The 20,499-nt window shown below is 41.1% G+C and overlaps 1 protein-coding gene across 1 annotated transcript in view; it reads right to left on the reverse strand.

The window, feature by feature from the left end:
- Syx6 (Syntaxin 6) overlaps positions 1–15,326 on the reverse strand; it is a 200,465-nt gene extending 185,139 nt beyond the window's left edge. Inside the window, exon 1 of the mRNA XM_068347086.1 lies at positions 15,176–15,326. Coding sequence (XP_068203187.1) covers positions 15,176–15,210 — 35 coding nt within the window. The 5' untranslated portion in view covers positions 15,211–15,326. The remainder of the gene's footprint in view (positions 1–15,175) is intronic.
- Between the last annotated feature and the right edge of the window lie 5,173 nt (positions 15,327–20,499).

Genomic DNA, 20,499 nt, shown 5'->3' on the forward strand with positions numbered 1-20,499 from the left:
CAAGCTGACTCCCAAATATCCACATCCAACCCTACCAAGATGGGATGATACCGCTACCATTAGAGTGGCTCAAGTGTAAGTGGAACCTGCTTGATGGGACACAGACCATTACAAGAATAAAATCATCCCCACTTTAATCATGGTGGCAGGTAAACCACACAAAATCCTGAGTCCTATCCCAAATAAACCGGACCACCCCTGGAATCCAAGGGCCAAATTATTTTAATGAGAATAATTCTGCATCGCAATATTGGAATACTGACTATACTTTGGTCAAAACATTATTCAGAAGGTTGGCTATACAGTGTCACCACAGCTCCCAAAATTACTTTTGAAAAAACTCCAATCCCAGCAATGGTATCTCTTCTCAAAAACCTGAGAAGTGAAAATGGAAAGAGGTTAGACAGCAAGGTTGGAGAGTGTTTATAAAATATGGAGGTTGAAGTAATAATGAGTAATAAAAGAAATATTCTAAAAATTTCAAGTCAAACTGAGGAAAAAATTAGTCCCCAGTTTGAGAGCACTCTTGCCCATCAATAGGCTAAAACACAGAAATGATACTCCACGTTGATGCCAATTGATTACATCGAGTCAATCTCCTGTTAGCAGGGCAGGGGCTCAAGGCTCAGGGCTCACACACGGGGTCAAGTTATACCTGGAGGGCAAACAGGGGGCTCAGCAACTTTCCCACCCAGGGCCGAGAAGTGGAGCAGTGACATGGGGCCTTCGCCCCAACCTCGGGCCTTAGCCCCCATGGAGGCCCAAAACATGGGGCCGACACTGGACAGCCCATTGGCTGGAGATCCGAGCTGTCGCCCCAGGGGGCCTCAGGCTCCGGGCCATGACCCTGGGTCACACACCAGGCCATGACCCTGGGTCACACACCGGCCCCATAACACTGGGTCACTTCCCTCGGCCAACACAAGGCAACCTAGCCACCCGGGTAAGAGGATAACCCAAGCCCCAGCAAGCTGAGACTAGGAGCTAATACAGTAGGTCATGGACACTGACCCCACGCCTTGGACCAAACACGGATATGTCACACATGTCCCGCTAGGCTACAGGAAGTAAGTACTCTGAGACTCGAATCCCGGGCCCGTGTCGATGCCATAACACGGGGTCACGACTCCAGCCCCTCACAACAAAAACATGGGTCCAAAACACCTGTCCCAATCAGATACCAACGTAGCCCAGGGCCCAAGATGCGACAGAAGTGGGCCCAACGCTCGAAATCGTGACCCACAGTCTTGATACCAATCCCGTGCATCGGGGGGGTGGGGGGGGCTTAAAAACAATCTTGTATGGCTACCAGGGACATAAACCTGGCCCCATAGGGGAAGACTCAAGAACAGGGTCATGGCCCAGGTAGACTGAAACACTAAGCCGTGGCTCACTCCCAATGCCACTGTGATGCCACTAACCCCTAAAACGATAGGTGGTGTCGAAAGGAGCCTTCCTACGACTACAGCAACCAAGACTTCCACGACTTCTTTCTCTACTTCATCTTGGAAGTGAGCATATTCAAAAGCCAAAAAAATGACTAGCAAGAGAAATTGGAGGAGGACGAAGAAAAATGCACACATTTCCGCCTGTTTCAAACCCTCCACTTAGGCACTGCATAAAGAGGAATCAAAGCCAGAGAAACCTTATCATGGGGAGGGGAGTCCCACTAACAGGGGAGCATAAGCCCCAAACCACACCAAGCACAAGGGTCGGGGTGAAGCACAAAGGAAGGAGGGATAAGGTTAGCTGGGTCATCGAGATGCACCAAGGGAATACATTCTTTCGGTCCAGGGGACACAAGGGAGGAGGGAAACACTGTAGAAATCACCAGGAACACTGACACTGAGGAAACACTGACACACTCTTCACCACTGGCATCACCAAGGAGACCCTGGCTCTGGGGAGCTTACCTGAAAGACTTAAAAGGAGGCTAAACCTTCCTTAGTTACACTCTTCATCAGCTGTAGCATAAAAGGAGAAGAGCCTACCTCCCATGGGGTACAGCAAACACAGGAGTAACCACATATGACACTAGCACCTGAAAGTCTTTCAATGTAGCTCCTTAATCCAGTCGAACACTTACAGGGGAATGAACCAAGGGAGTAAGCATAGGAGTGACTATAGTGGATGCACCTAATGAGAGGAAGGAAAAAGCAAAGCTCCCTCCTCCCCATCAAAGCATAAACCTACCACCGCAAGGAAGCCACAACCCCGGAGATGATTGCTAACAAGCGTGCCTCTAGCAAGAGCACAGGGTGTGTGGATCTACATCCAGTTTACCAAAGAAAAACCAGATATAAAATCCATCCTCCCACAATCGAGTCTTGCTTCGCAACCACAATCAATAGCCATTGTTCACTTCCTGAAAGAAAAAGAAAATTAAAAGTTTGCTCAAAGGCGTATCAGTACGTATGAACTCAATACGAGCGAAAAAGTAAGTGAAGAGACTGACTGGTAAGGAGGCAGGGCTTTTTCCCCACTCTCCCAACTGTTGCTTAACTGCTCGTTAAATGATTCAATGGCCGTCCAACTTTGCGCTGAAAACATACTCCCTACTTAAAGGGCAATGGTTTGTATTCACATTAGAACAAATTAGTGCATGGTGGAAATTATGGGGCATCAAGTTGAACCCTAACAAAACTCATAGTATGATTGTAAATAGGTTGAGAACAGTGATTCCTCAACATCCAGACCTCTACATTAATAATTTTTCTTTAATTATATAAAACTCCTTTAAAATTTTAGGTATAAATATGTTATTTTCATTAGTAAAATAAATTTTTGAATATACTTACCCGATGATCATGTAGCTGTCAACTCCGTTGCCCGACAGAAATCTACGGTCGGGATACGCCAGCGATCGCTATCCAGGTGGGGGTGTACACAACAGCGCCATCTGTGAGCAGGTACTCAAGTACTTCTTGTCAACAAGAACTCAATTTTCTCCTCGGTCCACTGGTTCTCTATGGGGAGGAAGGGCGGGTTCTTTAATTCATGATCATCGGGTAAGTATATTCAAAAATTTATTTTACTAATGAAAATAACATTTTTCAATATTAATCTTACCCGATGATCATGTAGCTGATTCACACCCAGGGTGGTGGGTGGAGACCAGCATACATGTTAACAAAGAAGCTAAGTATCCCGTATTTCATTTTATCAGTTATTCAAAATAACAAACATAAAATAAATAAGTACCTGGTAAGGAAGTCGACTTGAACCATTACTCTGCCTTTTTTAACCCTGGATAGGTACGGTGGGTCGTTTGCGACCCCGAGCGTCAAAAAAAAACAGGTTTTTCTCACGTGACTCACCCCTGTGACTGAATTTGTGGGTGATCGACCTGCAGGAGGTGTCTCCCCTACACGCTCTAGTAGTGTCCAGATGTGCATTGCTGTAGCTGTACTCCTTCCCCGATTTCTGAGACGCGTCGGGGTCGTTCGCGTCCGAGTTTACCCTTCTGAGGTAGTTTGCATAATTATCAAAGTTATTACGTATTATGAAATTGTCGTAGAATGGTGCAACTTGTATAGGTTATCAGTTGTGGAAAGTCTTGGTGGATTGTTTGGCTACCATGTGCATGTTTTTTTTTTTAGTTAAAATGTCGTTCATCACCACGAGGACCATTTTACCGCGAGTGCCCCTTTTTCATTTTTTTTCATTTTTTTGCCAAGTCATTTTTCCGTAAGATATTGCCAAATAGTGTCGTAAAACTTTTGCTTGTTTAGTGTTGGAAAGTGTGTCTAGATGATCTGGCTACCCATGCATGACTTTGTTTTTGTCAGATACGACGTAGTTATTGGTATATTGGGTATTTAACTGCGGTTACCAATTTCTGTTTTTTTTTCAATATTTGTAAAAATTACTACGTAGTAAGGAATTGCCGTATATTATTCATTTTTTTTTCATGTTTATGTGTTAGAAAGTGTGCCTTGATGGTTGGGCTAACACGTGCATGTCTTTTTTTTTATCTGAGATGTCGTATATTAGAATGTCGGGCATTTTACCGCGAGTGTCCCTTTTTAATTTTTTTAAATTTTTTTGCCAAGTCATTTTTCCGTAAGATATTGCGAAATAGTGTCGTAAAACTTTTGCTTTTTTAATGTTGGAAAGTGTGTCTAGATGATCTGGCTACCCATGCGTGATTTTGTTTTTGTCAGATACGACGTAGTTATTGGTATATTGGGTATTTAACTGCGGTTGCCAATTTCTGTTTTTTTTTCAATATTTGTAAAAATTTATTACGTAGTAAGGAATTGCCGTATATTATTGATTTTTTTTTCATGTTTATGTGTTAGAAAGTGTGCCTTGATGGTTGGGCTAACACGTGCATGTCTTTTTTTTTTATCTGAGATGCCGTATATTAGAATGTTGGGCATTTTTCCGCGAGTGCCCCTTTTTATTTGTTTTGCATTTTTTTGCTTAGTCATGTTACCGTAAGGAATTGGCAAGTAGTGTCGCAAAACTTATATTTTTATAGTGTTGGAAAGTGTTTCTAGATGATCTGGCTACCCATGCCTATTTTTTTTTTAGCCAGATATGGCGTATATATAAGTATGTGTTCGATTTTCCTGTGATTGTCATTTTTTCGTTTTTTCCCATTTCTTTCAAAATTACTACGTACTAAGGAACTATCACAGAGTAATATTTCATTTATATGTTTATTTGTCGGAAAATATGCCTTGATGGTTTGCCTAGCACGTGGCTGAAATTTTTTTTTTCTGAAATGCCGTATATTAGAATGGCCATTTTTCCACGAGTGCCCCTTTTTATTTGTTTTGCATTTTTTTGCTTAGTCATGTTACCGTAAGGAATTGGCAAGTAGTGTCGCAAAACTTATATTTTTATAGTGTTGGAAAGTGTTTCTAGATGATCTGGCTACCCATGCCTATCTTTTTTTTAGCCAGATATGGCGTATATATAGGTATGTGTTCGATTTTCCGGTGATTGCCATTTTTTCGTTTTTTCCCAATTCTTTCAAAATTACTACGTACTAAGGAACTATCACAGAGTAATGATTCCTCTAGATGTTTATTTGTCGGAAAATTTTGTTTACTTTTTTTTTTATTGAATATCATCAAATTTTTTTAGCTAAAATATTGTTTTACATTTTTTTTTTCGATTTTATTTCCCTTCAAAAAAAAATTTTTGGGTCAGAATTTTAATTTTATTTTCGTAAAATAATCGACAATTATCCAGCAACCCACCATACAATTTTTATACATATCCAATAATAATTAGATTAGTAAATAACACCTTGAAATTGACATACCCTTCCTACATTTCAAGTGGCAGATTAGGGAGTCTGAGTCAGTGTGGTTGGCGGCCATTTTGTGGACATATCCGAAGCGTAAGCTGCCCTATCTATATATATTCTTGTTCCCTATAGAATTTGTGATATTTTGGTATATTTTTACCTGCATAAATATCATATTATATATTAAATATATGTATTTTTTTACGAAATTTCCAAGTACTCAAAAAATTACCTTTAGATATGGCCCCTGATATAAATGTAATTTACAAAATAATGAAGATTTTTTTACATATTTCTATTTTAGGATAACATATGTTTATTCACTAAAAAAATTAGCCACTTCCTATTTCATTTGGGTACCCAAAAAAATTCATGAAATTTGGACAATTTTTTTTGGCCAAAAAAAGTTACCCTTTTTTTCTCATTTCAGATCTTCACCTCCATGGGTCTGACTTCATCCAAAATACATCAAGATGTGTCCTAAACATTCAAGAATCAATTCCTAAAAGGATTTGTGTATATATGTATAAACTTTTCTTTTATGAATTTTTATGTCAGGTCTTTTTTTTTTTCTACTTAATTTTTTAAAATATTTATAATAAATAGTTTTTCTGCAGATGAGTAGTATTTATCTTTACAGTTGTTTTAAGCATTCATTGAAGTTTTTTTTGGCAAAAGAAAAAAGGAGGTTACTGCAAAAACTGATTTTTCAAGAATTTTTTTTGGCGTCGGGGTCGTTCGCGTCCGAGTATACCCTTAAAGGGGTGTCCGATGACCGTACCTATCCAGGGTTAAGTACGTCTTCCTTACTGAGCCTAGCGGTCCTCTTAGGATGCTGAACGACTCCTAGGTGCTGAAGTATAAAGGGCTGCAACCCATACTAAAGGACCTCATCACAACCTCTAACCTAGGCGCTTCTCAAGAAAGAATTTGACCACCCGCCAAATCAACCAGGATGCGGAAGGCTTCTTAGCCGACCGTACAACCCAAAGAACAACAATAAAAAGTATTCAAGAGAAAGGTTAAAAAGGTTATGGGATTATGGGAATGTAGTGGCTGAGCCCTCACCTACTACTGCACTCGCTGCTACGAATGGTCCCAGGGTGTAGCAGTTCTCGTAAAGAGACTGGACATCTTTGAGATAGAATGATGCGAACACTGACTTGCTCCTCCAATAGGTTGCATCCATAACACTCTGCAGAGAACGGTTCTGTTTGAAGGCCACTGAAGTAGCCACAGCTCTCACTTCATGTGTCCTTACCTTCAGCAAAGCAAGGTCTTCTTCCTTCAGATGAGAATGTGCTTCTCTAATCAGAAGCCTGATGTAGTAAGAAACTGCGTTCTTAGACATCGGTAGAGAAGGCTTCTTGATAGCACACCATAAAGCTTCTGATTGTCCTCGTAATGGCTTTGACCTTCTTAAATAGTACCTTAGAGCTCTAACTGGGCAAAGTACTCTCTCTAGTTCGTTCCCCACCAAGTTGGACAGGCTTGGGATCTCGAACGACTTAGGCCAAGGACGGGAAGGAAGCTCGTTTTTAGCCAAAAAACCGAGCTGCAAGGAACATGTAGCCGTTTCAGATGTGAAACCTATGTTCCTGCTGAAGGCGTGGATCTCACTTACTCTTTTAGCTCTTGCTAAGCACACGAGGAAAAGAGTTTTTAATGTGAGGTCCTTAAAAGAGGCTGATTGGAGCGGTTCAAATCTTGGGGACATTAGGAACCTTAAGACCACGTCTAGATTCCAGCCTGGAGTGGACAACCGACGTTCCTTTGAGGTCTCAAAAGACCTAAGGAGGTCCTGTAGATCTTTGTTGGTGGAAAGATCCAAGCCTCTGTGGCGGAAAACCGCTGCCAACATACTTCTGTAACCCTTGATCGTAGGAGCTGATAGGGATCTTACGTTCCTTAGATGTAACAGGAAGTCAGCAATCTGGGTTACAGTGGTACTGGTTGAGGAAACTGCATTGGCCTTGCACCAGCTTCGGAAGACTTCCCATTTAGACTGATAGACTCTGAGAGTGGATGTCCTCCTTGCTCTGGCAATCGCTCTGGCTGCCTCCTTCGAAAAGCCTCTAGCTCTAGAGAGTCTTTCGATAGTCTGAAGGCAGTCAGACGAAGAGCGTGGAGGTTTGGGTGTACCTTCTTTACGTGAGGTTGACTCAGAAGGTCCACTCTTAGAGGAAGAGTCCTGGAAAGTCGACTAGCCATTGCAGTACCTCGGTGAACCATTCTCTCGCGGGCCAGAGGGGAGCAACCAACGTCAGCCGTGTCCCTTTGTGAGAGGCGAACTTCTGAAGTACCCTGTTGACAATCTTGAACGGCGGGAACGCATACAGGTCGAGATGGGACCAATCCAGCAGAAAGGCATCCACGTGAACTGCTGCTGGGTCTGGAATCGGAGAACAATACAACGGGAGCCTCTTGGTCATCGAGGTAGCGAATAGATCTATGGTTGGCTGACCCCACAGGGCCCATAGTCTGCAGCAAACATTCTTGTGAAGGGTCCACTCTGTGGGGATGACCTGACCCTTCCGGCTGAGGCGATCTGCCATGACATTCATATCGCCCTGAATGAACCTCGTTACCAGCGTGAGCTTTCGATCTTTTGACCAAATGAGGAGGTCCCTTGCGATCTCGAACAACTTCCTCGAATGAGTCCCTCCCTGCTTGGAGATGTAAGCCAAGGCTGTGGTGTTGTCGGAGTTCACCTCCACCACCTTGTTTAGCTGGAGGGACTTGAAGTTTATCAAGGCCAGATGAACCGCCAACAACTCCTTGCAATTGATGTGAAGTGTCCTTTGCTCCTGATTCCATGTGCCCGAGCATTCCTGTCCGTCCAGTGTCGCACCCCAGCCCGTGTCCGATGCGTCCGAGAAGAGACGGTGGTCGGGGGTCTGAACAGCTAATGGTAGACCTTCCTTGAGAAGAATGCTGTTCTTCCACCACGTTAGAGTAGACCTCATCTCTTCGGAAACAGGAACTGAGACCGCCTCTAGCGTCATGTCCTTTATCCAGTGAGCAGCTAGATGATACTGAAGGGGGCGGAGGTGGAGTCTCCCTAACTCGATGAACAGGGCCAGCGATGAAAGTGTCCCTGTTAGACTCATCCACTGCCTGACTGAGCATCGGTTCCTTCTCAGCATGCTCTGGATGCATTCTAGGGCTTGATTGATCCTTGGGGCCGACGGAAAAGCCCGAAAAGCTCGACTCTGAAGATCCATACCCTGGTAGACAATGGTCTGGGATGGGACGAGCTGGGACTTCTCTAAATTGACCAGGAGGCCCAGTTCCTTGGTCAGATCCATAGTCCATCTGAGATTCTCCAGACAGCGACGACTTGTGGGAGCTCTTAAAAGCCAGTCGTCTAAATAGAGGGAGGCTCTGATGTCTGCCAAGTGAAGGAATTTCGCAATATTCCTCATCAGTCTGGTAAACACAAGAAGTGCCGTGCTTAGGCCAAAGCACAGGGCTTGGAACTGGTACACAACCTTTCCAAAGACGAATCTTAGGAAAGGTTGGGAGTCTGGATGGATGGGGACGTGAAAGTACGCGTCTTTCAGGTCTAACGAGACCATCCAGTCCTCCTGCCTGACCGCTGCTAGGACCGACTTCGTCGTCTCCATCGTGAACGTCTGCTTGGTGACAAAAGCATTGAGAGCACTGACGTCCAGCACCGGTCTCCAACCTCCTGTCTTCTTGGCTACCAGGAAGAGACGGTTGTAAAAGCCCGGGGATTGATGATCCCGGACTATGACCACCGCTACCTTTTGTAGCAAGAGCGACACCTCTTGTTGCAACGCTAGCCTCTTGTCCTTCTCCTTGTAGTTGGGAGAGAGGTTGATGGGAGACGTAGCTAGAGGGGGACTGCGGCAGAACGGAATTCTGTAACCCTCCCTTAGCCACTTCACAGACTGAGCGTCTGCACCTCTGCTCTCCCAAGCTTGCCAGAAGGTCTTGAGTCTGGCTCCTACTGCTGTCTGGAGAGGAAGGCAGTCAAAACTTGCCTTTTGCGGACTTGGAACCCTTCTTGGACTTGCCACGGTGACTGTCTGCACGGGTACCTCCTCTGCTGGAGGCTCTGCCACGAAAGGGCGGGATGAACCTAGAAGCAGGTGTGTCAACTGCTGCAGGGCGGAAGGGTCTAGGCACGGAAGGTAAGGTTTTAGCCTTACGTGCAGAAGATGCCATAAGGTCATGAGTATCCTTCTGGATAAGTGAGGCAGCCATCCCCTTAATCAGCTCCTCCGGAAACAGACACTTGGAGAGAGGAGCAAACAACAACTCTGACTTCTGGCAAGGAGTGATACCAGCTGATAAGAAGGAGCAAAGATGTTCTCTCTTCTTAAGGACTCCTGATACATACGAAGCCGCAAGTTCACCAGACCCATCCCGAATTGCTTTGTCCATGCTAGACATGATCAGCATGGCCGAGTCCTTATCTGAAGGGGAAGTCTTCCTGCTTAAGGCTCCCAAACACCAATCGAGAAAGTTGAATATCTCGAAGGCACGAAAGACTCCCTTCAACAGATGATCTAAATCGGAAAAGGACCAGCAGATCTTCGAACGTCTCATAGCCAACCTGCGGGGAGAGTCAACCAGACTTGAGAAGTCGGCCTGGGCAGAGGCAGGAACCCCCAAGCCGGGTTCCTCTCCCATGGCATACCAGACGCTCGACTTAGAAGCAAGCTTGGGAGGCGGAAAGACGAAAGAAGTCCTTCCCAGTTGCTTCTTGGACTGCAACCAGTCCCCCATAACCCTCAAAGCTCTCTTAGATGATCTGGCGAGAACAAGCTTGGTGGAGGCAGGCACAGCAGACTGCATGCCCAGAGCAAACTCGGAGGGAGGAGAACGAGGGGTTGCAGACACAAACTGCTCAGGATACAAGTCCCTGAACAAGGCAAGGACTTTACGAAAGTCTAAGGAGGGAGCAGTAGACTTGGGCCCTTCAAAATCAGAGTGAGGCTCATCCAGATGTGCAGCTTCATTATCCGATACATCATCATCCGAAAGCTGAGTTGTAAGAGGTAAAGGCAGAGCAGAAAGCTGAACGGCTGAATCCGGCAGTACGGGTGCATGCGTACCTGCGGATACAACATCATGCCGCTGCTGGTCGGTCTGCGAGCTGGCAACAACAAAAGCAGAGGGCTGGTGTGTGGGAGGGTCTGCGGTGGGATGAGGAGCATGCGGTATGGTATGCAGAGCATGCTGTAAGGTATGCGGCTCATGCTGCATGGTATGCGGAGCATGCTGTAAGGTCTGCAGAGCATGCTGCATGGGCTGAGGAGAATGCCGCATAGTGCTGGAACCCGGCAACTCCTGATGCGGCAGCTCACGCATGTTAGCAGATGGTGCAGCAAGAACATGCGTCTGGCAGGGTGGACTGCGCATCGGTGGTGGAGCTCTCACAGGTGGAGTGTGGGAGCAGGCAGCCGCAGTATCTGCTGAGCGCACAACCTCGGCGGGTTGTAGGTTAACAGGAGCCTTCTCAGCATGATACTCCTGCATGAATGCAGCAAGCTGAGACTGCATAGTCTGCAGCATGGACCACTTAGGGTCTACTGTGGTTGGAGCAACAACAGACGGAGCAGTAGCCTGTTGAGGGACCACTCTACCTCTCTTGGGAGGTGTGCAGTCATCAGATGACTGCGGCGAGTCCGAACTGACCCAGTGGCTACACCTGGGCCGTTGGACTAGCTCGGAAGGGACCTTACGCTTGAGCGGTCGTGAGACCTTGGTCCACCGTTTCCTCCTGGAAACCTCTTCCACAGACGAGGAATGTAAGGGCTCATTCGTCTGTATGTGGATGGGACGATCCTTAACAGATACGTCCGCAACCACTGAGGATACATCCGTGCGCCGATCAAGGCCTGCCGAACCCTTTGGTCCTTCGACATTGCTTCTCCCCTGGGCTTGGGAGCTTGCAAGAGGTCCCGGACTGGGAGGACGACTGGCACGCACAGATGTACCCTCATGCGCAACACTGACACTGACACTTTGCACATCACTAGCACTAACACTTCCCACTGCACTTTTCGCTTTCAGCTCTCTGACATCTGCCAAGAGCTGATTACGGTCATTAGCCAATGACTCCACTTTGTCACCGAGAGCCTGAATGGCACGCAACATATCCGCCATACCAGGCTGAGCACTCGTAGCAGGTTCGGGAGTCACCACCACAGGGGAAGGAAAAGGTTGAGGGGCATGGGGAGAGGAAAAATCCACAGAGCGAGAAGAACTCCTCCTATTTCTCTCCTTCTCTAACCTATGTGCATATCTAAGGAATTCGTTAAAATCGAATTCCGAAAGCCCACCACATTCCCCACATCGATCTTCCAATTGACAGGATTTACCCCTACAATTGGAACATACGGTGTGAGGATCTATAGAGGCCTTCGGAAGACGCCTAGTACAAGTCCTAACGCTACACTGCCTGTACTTAGGTACTTGAGACTGGTCAGACATCTTGAATTTAGAAGTAGTCAAGGGGGAATTCCAAAATCTAGCAAAGTTCGTTACCAATTAATCTAAATTAATTCCAAAAGCTTGCTAAGCTAATGAGAAAGCTTCCTGAATAGCGAAGGCTATAACTTTAGAGCAAATACATCACCAAATCGTGAACAAAGACTCCAAAATCAACAGCGTATCCAAGTAGGTCTTGCCGGCGGCACGACAGAGGAAAAATTGAGTTCTTGTTGACAAGAAGTACTTGAGTACCTGCTCACAGATGGCGCTGTTGTGTACACCCCCACCTGGATAGCGATCGCTGGCGTATCCTGACCGTAGATTTCTGTCGGGCAACGGAGTTGACAGCTACATGATCATCGGGTAAGATTAATATTGAAAACTTATTTGCAAATTTTCTTTTGAGAAACACAATAGATGTGTTTCTTCAATTGTATAAAATATTGACCTGTTGAATATTTGGCGCATGTGTTGGCAAAGGATAAATGAGCTGTTACCTGAGAGGAATCCAAAGTTGTACTATCTGAAACTCAAAGAACCCTATAACACAATAGCGGTATTATCTCAATGAGTGACTGTGCTACCTTGCCTAACCTACTACAGGTACAAACGAAAGGCTGATTAGGTTTATATATGATACTATACTTTGAATTCCTAGCAAAACTGGAATTCACTACTCTATGAGAATTGGGCGAGCCAGCTATAAAGGCATTTTCCTCTGCAAGACTAACAGGGGCTGGGGCATAACTTATGTATCGATTGACTAAAACATGAACACCATTTCATTGTCTAAGATCATTGTTTACTTTTGGGAAACTAATGGTTGGTTACTGCACATGCATTACTTGCACAGTATTTACTTTGGGTAGTTGTAAAGTGTTTTGTATGACAATCATTAACTGGTTTTCTGAGCCAATTAAGAGCTTCCAAGTACAGCATTTATGCAAACTTTCCCGGATGTTGTTTTACAATAGCCCTTCCCTCCCCACCTGCTTCTGTTCCAGCATGACTACAGTCACAAAATATTGTATATTCAATGGTTCATTACTCCTCTTGAAGTTTATTTATTTCTTTATTTTCTTTCCTCACAGGGCAATATTCCCTGTTGGAGCCTTTGAGCTTATAGAATCCAACTATTCAATCTAGAGTTGTAGCTTACCTAATAATAATAATAATAATAATAATAATAATAATAATAATAATAATAAAAAGGGGTTTCAATATATTTCAAAATTTTGTATAATTTCACCTAGTTATGCAATTAATTAGCATATTCTAAACACACTCCATTCATTATATAGCTATTGTACCTCATCTGAATGTAAAATAAATCTCCTAAATAATGACCCACATGGTTGACATGCGCAGCACATCCATGGACCACTTGTCAGAACAGAGGAGCAAGGAGATAATGTTTATTTGTGAACGAAATGAGTCACAGCAGAGCAAAGACCATATGAGGGATATAACATAAATTACAGGTAATTACTGTAAAACACTTAAATTTCATGCAAATTACGTGAACTACACAATTTTCCACCTGGTTTAATTTTTATGACCTTCTTACTAATACTATTACTGCAAATCACTCATTTTTGGTTTCTCCCAACTAAAAATAACCAGTTTCCCACAGGTATCCCCCATAATTGTTTTTGGTTAATATGATATAATAATTTCTAACAAAACCGGAATTTGCAATTAGAGATGGATAAGTACTGGCTATAGTTTGGTCTTTTGCTCTGAATGGCTAATGAGGGCTGGGACATAATAACTTTCACATTAATCGATTAAAATGTAAACACCATTGTCTAAGTCCATTGCTGACTTTTGGGAGAATCATGGTTAGTTACTGCGCATGAGTTGTTTGCATTCGCTTTTGCCTGCTGTTCTATTTTTTGTATGACGTAATAATTAACTAGCTTTTTTAACCAATTAGGAGATACCAAATATTTCTGCGCAAGTTCCAGATTTTGTTTTACAAGTCATTTTTCCCACTTCCTCTTCAGTTCCAGCAGGATTACAGTAAGACGACACCTCCTACAGACGAGTTGAATCTACTTCAAAATTTAGTGTAGATTTATCCATTTCATTGGTTGATTACATTAACAACGATATCCGTTCATTATATAGCAATTACTGTATTGCCCATCTGAATATAAAAAAAAATATCCCCAAAACAATTACCTACATATACAACGTGTCAGGACAGAGAAGGAAGGAGATAATGTTTATTTACAAATGAAGCAAACTGCGGCAGAACAGAGACCATTTAAGAGATGCGATATATATGATAGATAATTAATGATACTTTATCAGTAACCCACATGGATGGTGTGCACAGCACATCCACATACCGCTTCCCAGAGCAGAGGACCAGTGAGATTATTTCTATTTACAAGCAAAGCGAACGACAGCGTAGCAAAAACCATCTGAGGGACATGATATAATTTATAGGTAATTTGACACTAATTTCACACCATTTACATGAACCATGCATTTTTTCCAACTAGTTAGCTAGAGTATGTAATATTATAGTTTTGCACAGAAAAACTTTTCGAATAGAAAAGACTTTTTCCTATAGTAAATAATGTACTTTCAACGAATTCGAGATTTATTTCCGTCGCACATAAACCATTCTCTGTTAACCCTCCTCCTTTCCCAATGGTAATGGAGCCACACAGGAACGAGCGTCATTTTCGAAGAGAGCGTAATTTTTTCTATTAGAAAATATAGTTTTTTTCCTAGGTTACATTGCCTTATAATACAGTAAAATAATACCGAAAAGGTTAGTTTACCTCATATTTATTAATTCCCAGTAAATTTTCCCTACCCAAAAACCCCAGTTCCCACTGGGTGGCCCCAATTGCTGTAGGATATATTAAGGTATATCTTGCGAACTATTTACTAGCAACAGATATGAAGGTAATTTTCAAATAAAATGAGACTTATTCTATTTAAAACCCATTTTCTAATACAAGAGCTTTACTATACGAAATACCTGGTTTTTAAAAGTAAATGTTGTCCCGTCCGTTTCTATAATAATACCCATAATTGTTTTCATAAAGTAGCTAGGTAAACTCAGGACAAAGGGTAGTTTGACCCAATATTGTCAGAAATTGATAAAGCTAAAGCTAAGAAGTACAATAAAATGTATGGTTCATGCATTTGTCTAAAAAAAAATATGTTTACCTCGTTTTCATAAGGGTAGGAAAATTCAGGAAAGGGTGGTTTGGAGACAACATATGATGCGCAGTGGGGAAAAAATATAAATTTCATGCATTTAGCCATAAAGTATGATATATTTACAGCTGATTACGTCTATGTTACAGACGAGTGATCCCGAAACATCTAATCAAGGTATTCAGGATAACCCAATGGTATAGAATAGGGCCAGACAAATTGAACCATTTTAAACATAAATAAGCTATGTAGAAAAACAAATCTACTTACTCTTTGACTACAAAAAATGGATCCTCCAGCGTCATGTCCTCATACGTAGGTTAAATTACAATATTAATGGTCACTGTTAGTCACATAGGAGGATACTGATAAACACTATCGAGATTACAGATACAGAATGTAAACATTACAATGTTCCAGCACGTTTTGATCTCATAATATATTTTTTTGTAAATTATCTAATATCTATTTTCTATAACCAATAAATTTCAATTATATTTTACGACTCAATTTAAAATTTATTTTACTTACTTTTACTATCTTATTTCAACATAATATATATTAATCGCATTAAAGAGTTACATGTTGTTGTAAGATTAAAAGCTTGTCCGTTCTCCTGTGGAAATAGTACTGTATAAAAGAGAGAACGCAAACTTTTCACTTTCAACATACAGTATATCGTGAATGCTTCTTAATCTCAAAACTGTCGTTATATATATATATATATATATATATATATATATATATATATATATATATATATATATATATATATATATATATATATATATATATATATATATATATATATATATATATATATATATATATATAAATAAATAAATAATATATATATATATATATATATATATATATATATATATATATATATATATATATATATATATATATATATATGTACATACATACATACATATACCAAAGGCACTTCCCCCAATTTTGGGGGGTAGCCGACATCAACAAATGAAACAAAAAAACAAAAACAGGGGACCTCTACTTTACGTTCCTCCCAGCCTGACAAGGGACTCAACCGAGTTCAGCTGGTACTGCTAGGGCGCCACAGCCCACCCTTCCCCGTTATCCACCACAGATGAAGCTTCATAATGCTGAATCCCCTACTGCTGCTACCTCCGCGGTCATCTAAGGCACCGGAGTAAGCAACAGGGCCTACCGGAACTGCGTCACAATCGCTCTCCATTCATTCCTATTTCTAGCACGCTCTCTTGACTCTCTCACATCTATCCTCCTATCACCCAGAGCTTTCTTCACTCCATCCATCCACCCAAACCTTGGCCTTCCTCTTGTACTTCTCCCATCAACTCTTGCATTCATCACCTTCTTTAGCAGACAGTCATTTTTCATTCTCTCAACATGGCCAAACCACCTCAACACATTCATATCTACTCTAGCTGCTAACACATTTCTTACACCCGTTCTCACCCTCACCACTTCGTTCCTAACCCTATCTACTCGAGATACACCAGCCATACTCCTTAGACACTTCATCTCAAACACATTCAATTTCTGTCTCTCCACCACTTTCATTCCCCACAACTCCGATCTATACATCACAGTTGGTACAATCACTTTCTCATATAGAACTCTCTTTACATTCATGCCCAACCCTCTATTTTTTACTACTCCCTTAACTGCCCCCAACACTTTGCAACCTTCATTCACTCTCTGACGTACATCTGCTTCCACAACAGACCCCAAGTACTTAAACTGATCCACCTCCTCAAGTAACTCTCCATTCAACATGGCATTCAACCTTGCACCACCTTTCCTTCTCGTACATCTCATAATCTTACTCTTACCCACATTAACTCTCAACTTCCTTCTCTCACACACCCTTCCAAATTCTGTCACTAGTCGGTCAAGCTTCTCTTCTGCGTCTGCAACCAGTACAGTATCATCCGCAAACAACAACTGATTTACCTCCCATTCATGGTCATTCTCGCCTACCAGTTTTAATCCTCGTCCAAGCACTCGAGCATTCACCTCTCTCACCACTCCATCAACATACAAGTTAAACAACCACGGCGACATCACACATCCCTGTCTCAGCCCCACTCTCACCGGAAACCAATCTCTCACTTCATTTCCTATTCTAACACATGCTTTACTACTTTTGTAGAAACTTTTCACTGCTTGCAACAACCTTCCACTAACTCCATATAACCTCATCACATTCCACATTGCTTCCCTATCAACTCTATCATATGCTTTCTCCAGATCCATAAACGCAACATACACCTCCTTACCTTTTGCTAAATATTTCTCGCATATCTGCCTAACTGTAAAAATCTGATTCATACAACCCCTACCTCTTCTAAAACCACCCTGTACTTCCAAGATTGTATTCTCTGTTTTATCCTTAATCCTATTAATCATTACTCTACCATACACTTTTTCAACTACACTCAACAAACTAATACCTCTTGAATTACAACACTCATGAACATCTCCCTTACCCTTATATAGAGGTACAATACATGCACAAACCCAATCTACTGGTACCATTGACAACACAAAACACATATTAAACAATCTCACCAACCATTCAAGTACAGTCACACCCCCTTCCTTCAACATCTCAGCTTTCACACCATCCATACCAGATGCATTTCCTACTCTCATTTCATCTAGTGCTCTCCTCACTTCCTCTCTTGTAATCTCTCTCTCATTCTCATCTCCCATCACTGGCACCTCAACACCTGCAACAGCAATTGTATCTGCCTCCCTTTTACCCTCAACATTCAGTAAACTTTCAAAATATTCCGCCCACCTTTTCCTTGCCTCCTCTCCTTTTAACAACCTTCCATTTCCATCTTTCACTGTCTCTTCAATTCTTGCGCCAGCCTTCCTTACTCTCTTCACTTCTTTCCAAAACTTCTTATTCTCTTCATATGACTGACCCAATCCCTGACCCCACCTCAGGTCAGCTGCCCTCTTTGCCTCACGTACCTTGCGCTTTACTTCCACCTTTTTCTCTCTATATTTTTCATACTTCTCTATACTATTACTCTGCAGCCATTCTTCAAAAGCCCTCTTTTTCTATTCCACTTTTACCTTCACTCCTTCATTCCACCATTCACTGCCCTTCCTCATGCTGCCTCCAACAACCTTCTTGCCACACACATCACTTGCAATCCTAACAAAATTTTCTTTTACTAACTTCCACTCCTCCTCTAAATTACCAGTTTCTCTTACTTTCACTTCGTCATATGTCATTTTCAACCTTTCTTGATATTTACTTTTTACCCCCGGTTTTATTAGCTCTTCAACCCTCACTAGCTCCCTTTTACATTCACCTACTCTATTCCCCCACTCTTTTGCTACAACTAATTTTCCTTCCACCAAAAAAGGATCAGACATACCGTTAGCCGTACCCCTAAACACGTGCACGTCTTTCAATCTTCCAAACATTCTTTTAGTTATCAACACATAATCCATTAATGCCCTTTCTACTACTCTTCCATTTGCCATTCTTACCCATGTATACTTGTTTTTATATTTCTTTTTAAAAAAGCTAGCACTTATTACCATCTCTTGTTCAACACACATATCTACCAGTCTCTCACCACTCTCATTTTCACCTGGTACGCCATACTTCCCAATGACACCTTCTACCTCTCCAGCGCCCACTCTAGCATTTAAGTCACCCATGACAACTACATATATATATATATATATATATATATATATTCATATATATATATACATATATATATATATATACATATATATACATATATATATATATATATATATATATATATATATATATATATATATATATATATATATATATATATATATATATATATACATATACATATATATACATATATATATATATACACAAATATATATATACATATACATATACATATATATATATATACATATATATACATATATATATATATATATATATATATATATATATATATATATATATATATATACATATATATATATATATATATATATATATATATATATATATTTACAGTACATATACATATATATATACATATATATATACATATATATACTGTATATATATATATATATATATATATATATATATATATACATATATATATATATATATATATATATATATATATATATATATATATATATATATATATATATATATATATATATATATATATATATATATATATATATATATTTATAAAATTTCCTGTTTGATAAAATGTGATGCTTTAGATATGGATCCGTGCTAATTCTAAATATTTGTCAGACTGACTTATCATTTAAGCAGATCCGTTGCACTTATCACTAGTAAATATTTTCCTAAATTTTAGTCTGGTTTCATTATTGCTATATGCAACTTATCTCAGATTTTAATATTTCCAATCCTCGGCTCTAGATTACTTTACGTGCTTTGAGGGCTGTTTTTTTCTGTTCCTGTCACACACAGAAACCCTGTACCCTACCAGACATAAAATTTGTCTTATACATTCTTAATAGAGTATCACAGAGAGTATTCTGCGTCATTTGTCAATTGTTCATTATGAAAGTACTTATAAAACAATATGGTTCATTTCCGATTTGTGCAATTGTGTTTGTTAACCTGGTAATTTTTTATATGCTCAAAAGCTTCATCTTTAATATCTTCGTCTTTCCCACCATTATTCCTAAATTATGGAGTCGGTTGTCTGGTGTGACATCTCCAATGCCTTCTGTCGAGGGCATTCTCTTCCACAAACATCTTCTCTCCATGTCATCCTTCACTTTATCTTGCCATCGAATTATCTGCCTCCTTCTATCTTTTCCCCATAACAGGTTCCTCCCAAGCTCTCCTCACTCCCTCCCCACCATCCATCCTTAACACATTATTATTATTATTATTATTATTATTATTATTATTATTATTATTATTATTATTATTATTATTATTATTATTATTATTATCAATAATTGCCAAGCTACAACCCTAGTTGGAAAAGCAGAATGCTACAAGCCCATGGGCTCCAACAGGGAAAATAGCCCAGTGAGGAAAGAAAACAAGGAAAAATAAAAATTTTATCAAGAGTAACATTAAAGTAAATATCTCCTATATGAACTCTACAAACTCCAACAAAACAAGAGGAAGAGAAACAAGATAGAACAGCGTTCCCGAGAGTACCCCCAAGCGAGAGAACTCCAACCCAAGACAGTGGAAGACCATGGTACAGAGGCAATGGCACTACCCAAGACTAGAGAACAATGGTTTGATTTTGGAGTGTCCTTTTCCTAGAAGAGCTGCTTGCCATAGCTAAAGAGTCCCTTCTACCCTTACCAAGAGGAAAGTGGCAACTGAACAATTACAGTGCAGTAACCCCTTAGGTGAAGAAGAATTGTTGGTAGTCTTAGTGTTGTCATGTGTATGAGGACAGAGGAGAATATGTAAAGAATAGGCCAGACTATTCGGTGAGTGTGTGTAGGCAAAAGGAAAATGAACCATAACCATAGAGAAGGATCCAATGTAGTACTGTCTGGCCAGTCAAAGGAACCCATAAGTCTTATCACCTCTGTGATCTTTATTACGCCTGTTC

The sequence above is a fragment of the Palaemon carinicauda genome, chromosome 23, assembly GCF_036898095.1.
Source record: "Palaemon carinicauda isolate YSFRI2023 chromosome 23, ASM3689809v2, whole genome shotgun sequence".
NCBI lineage: Eukaryota > Metazoa > Arthropoda > Malacostraca > Decapoda > Palaemonidae > Palaemon > Palaemon carinicauda.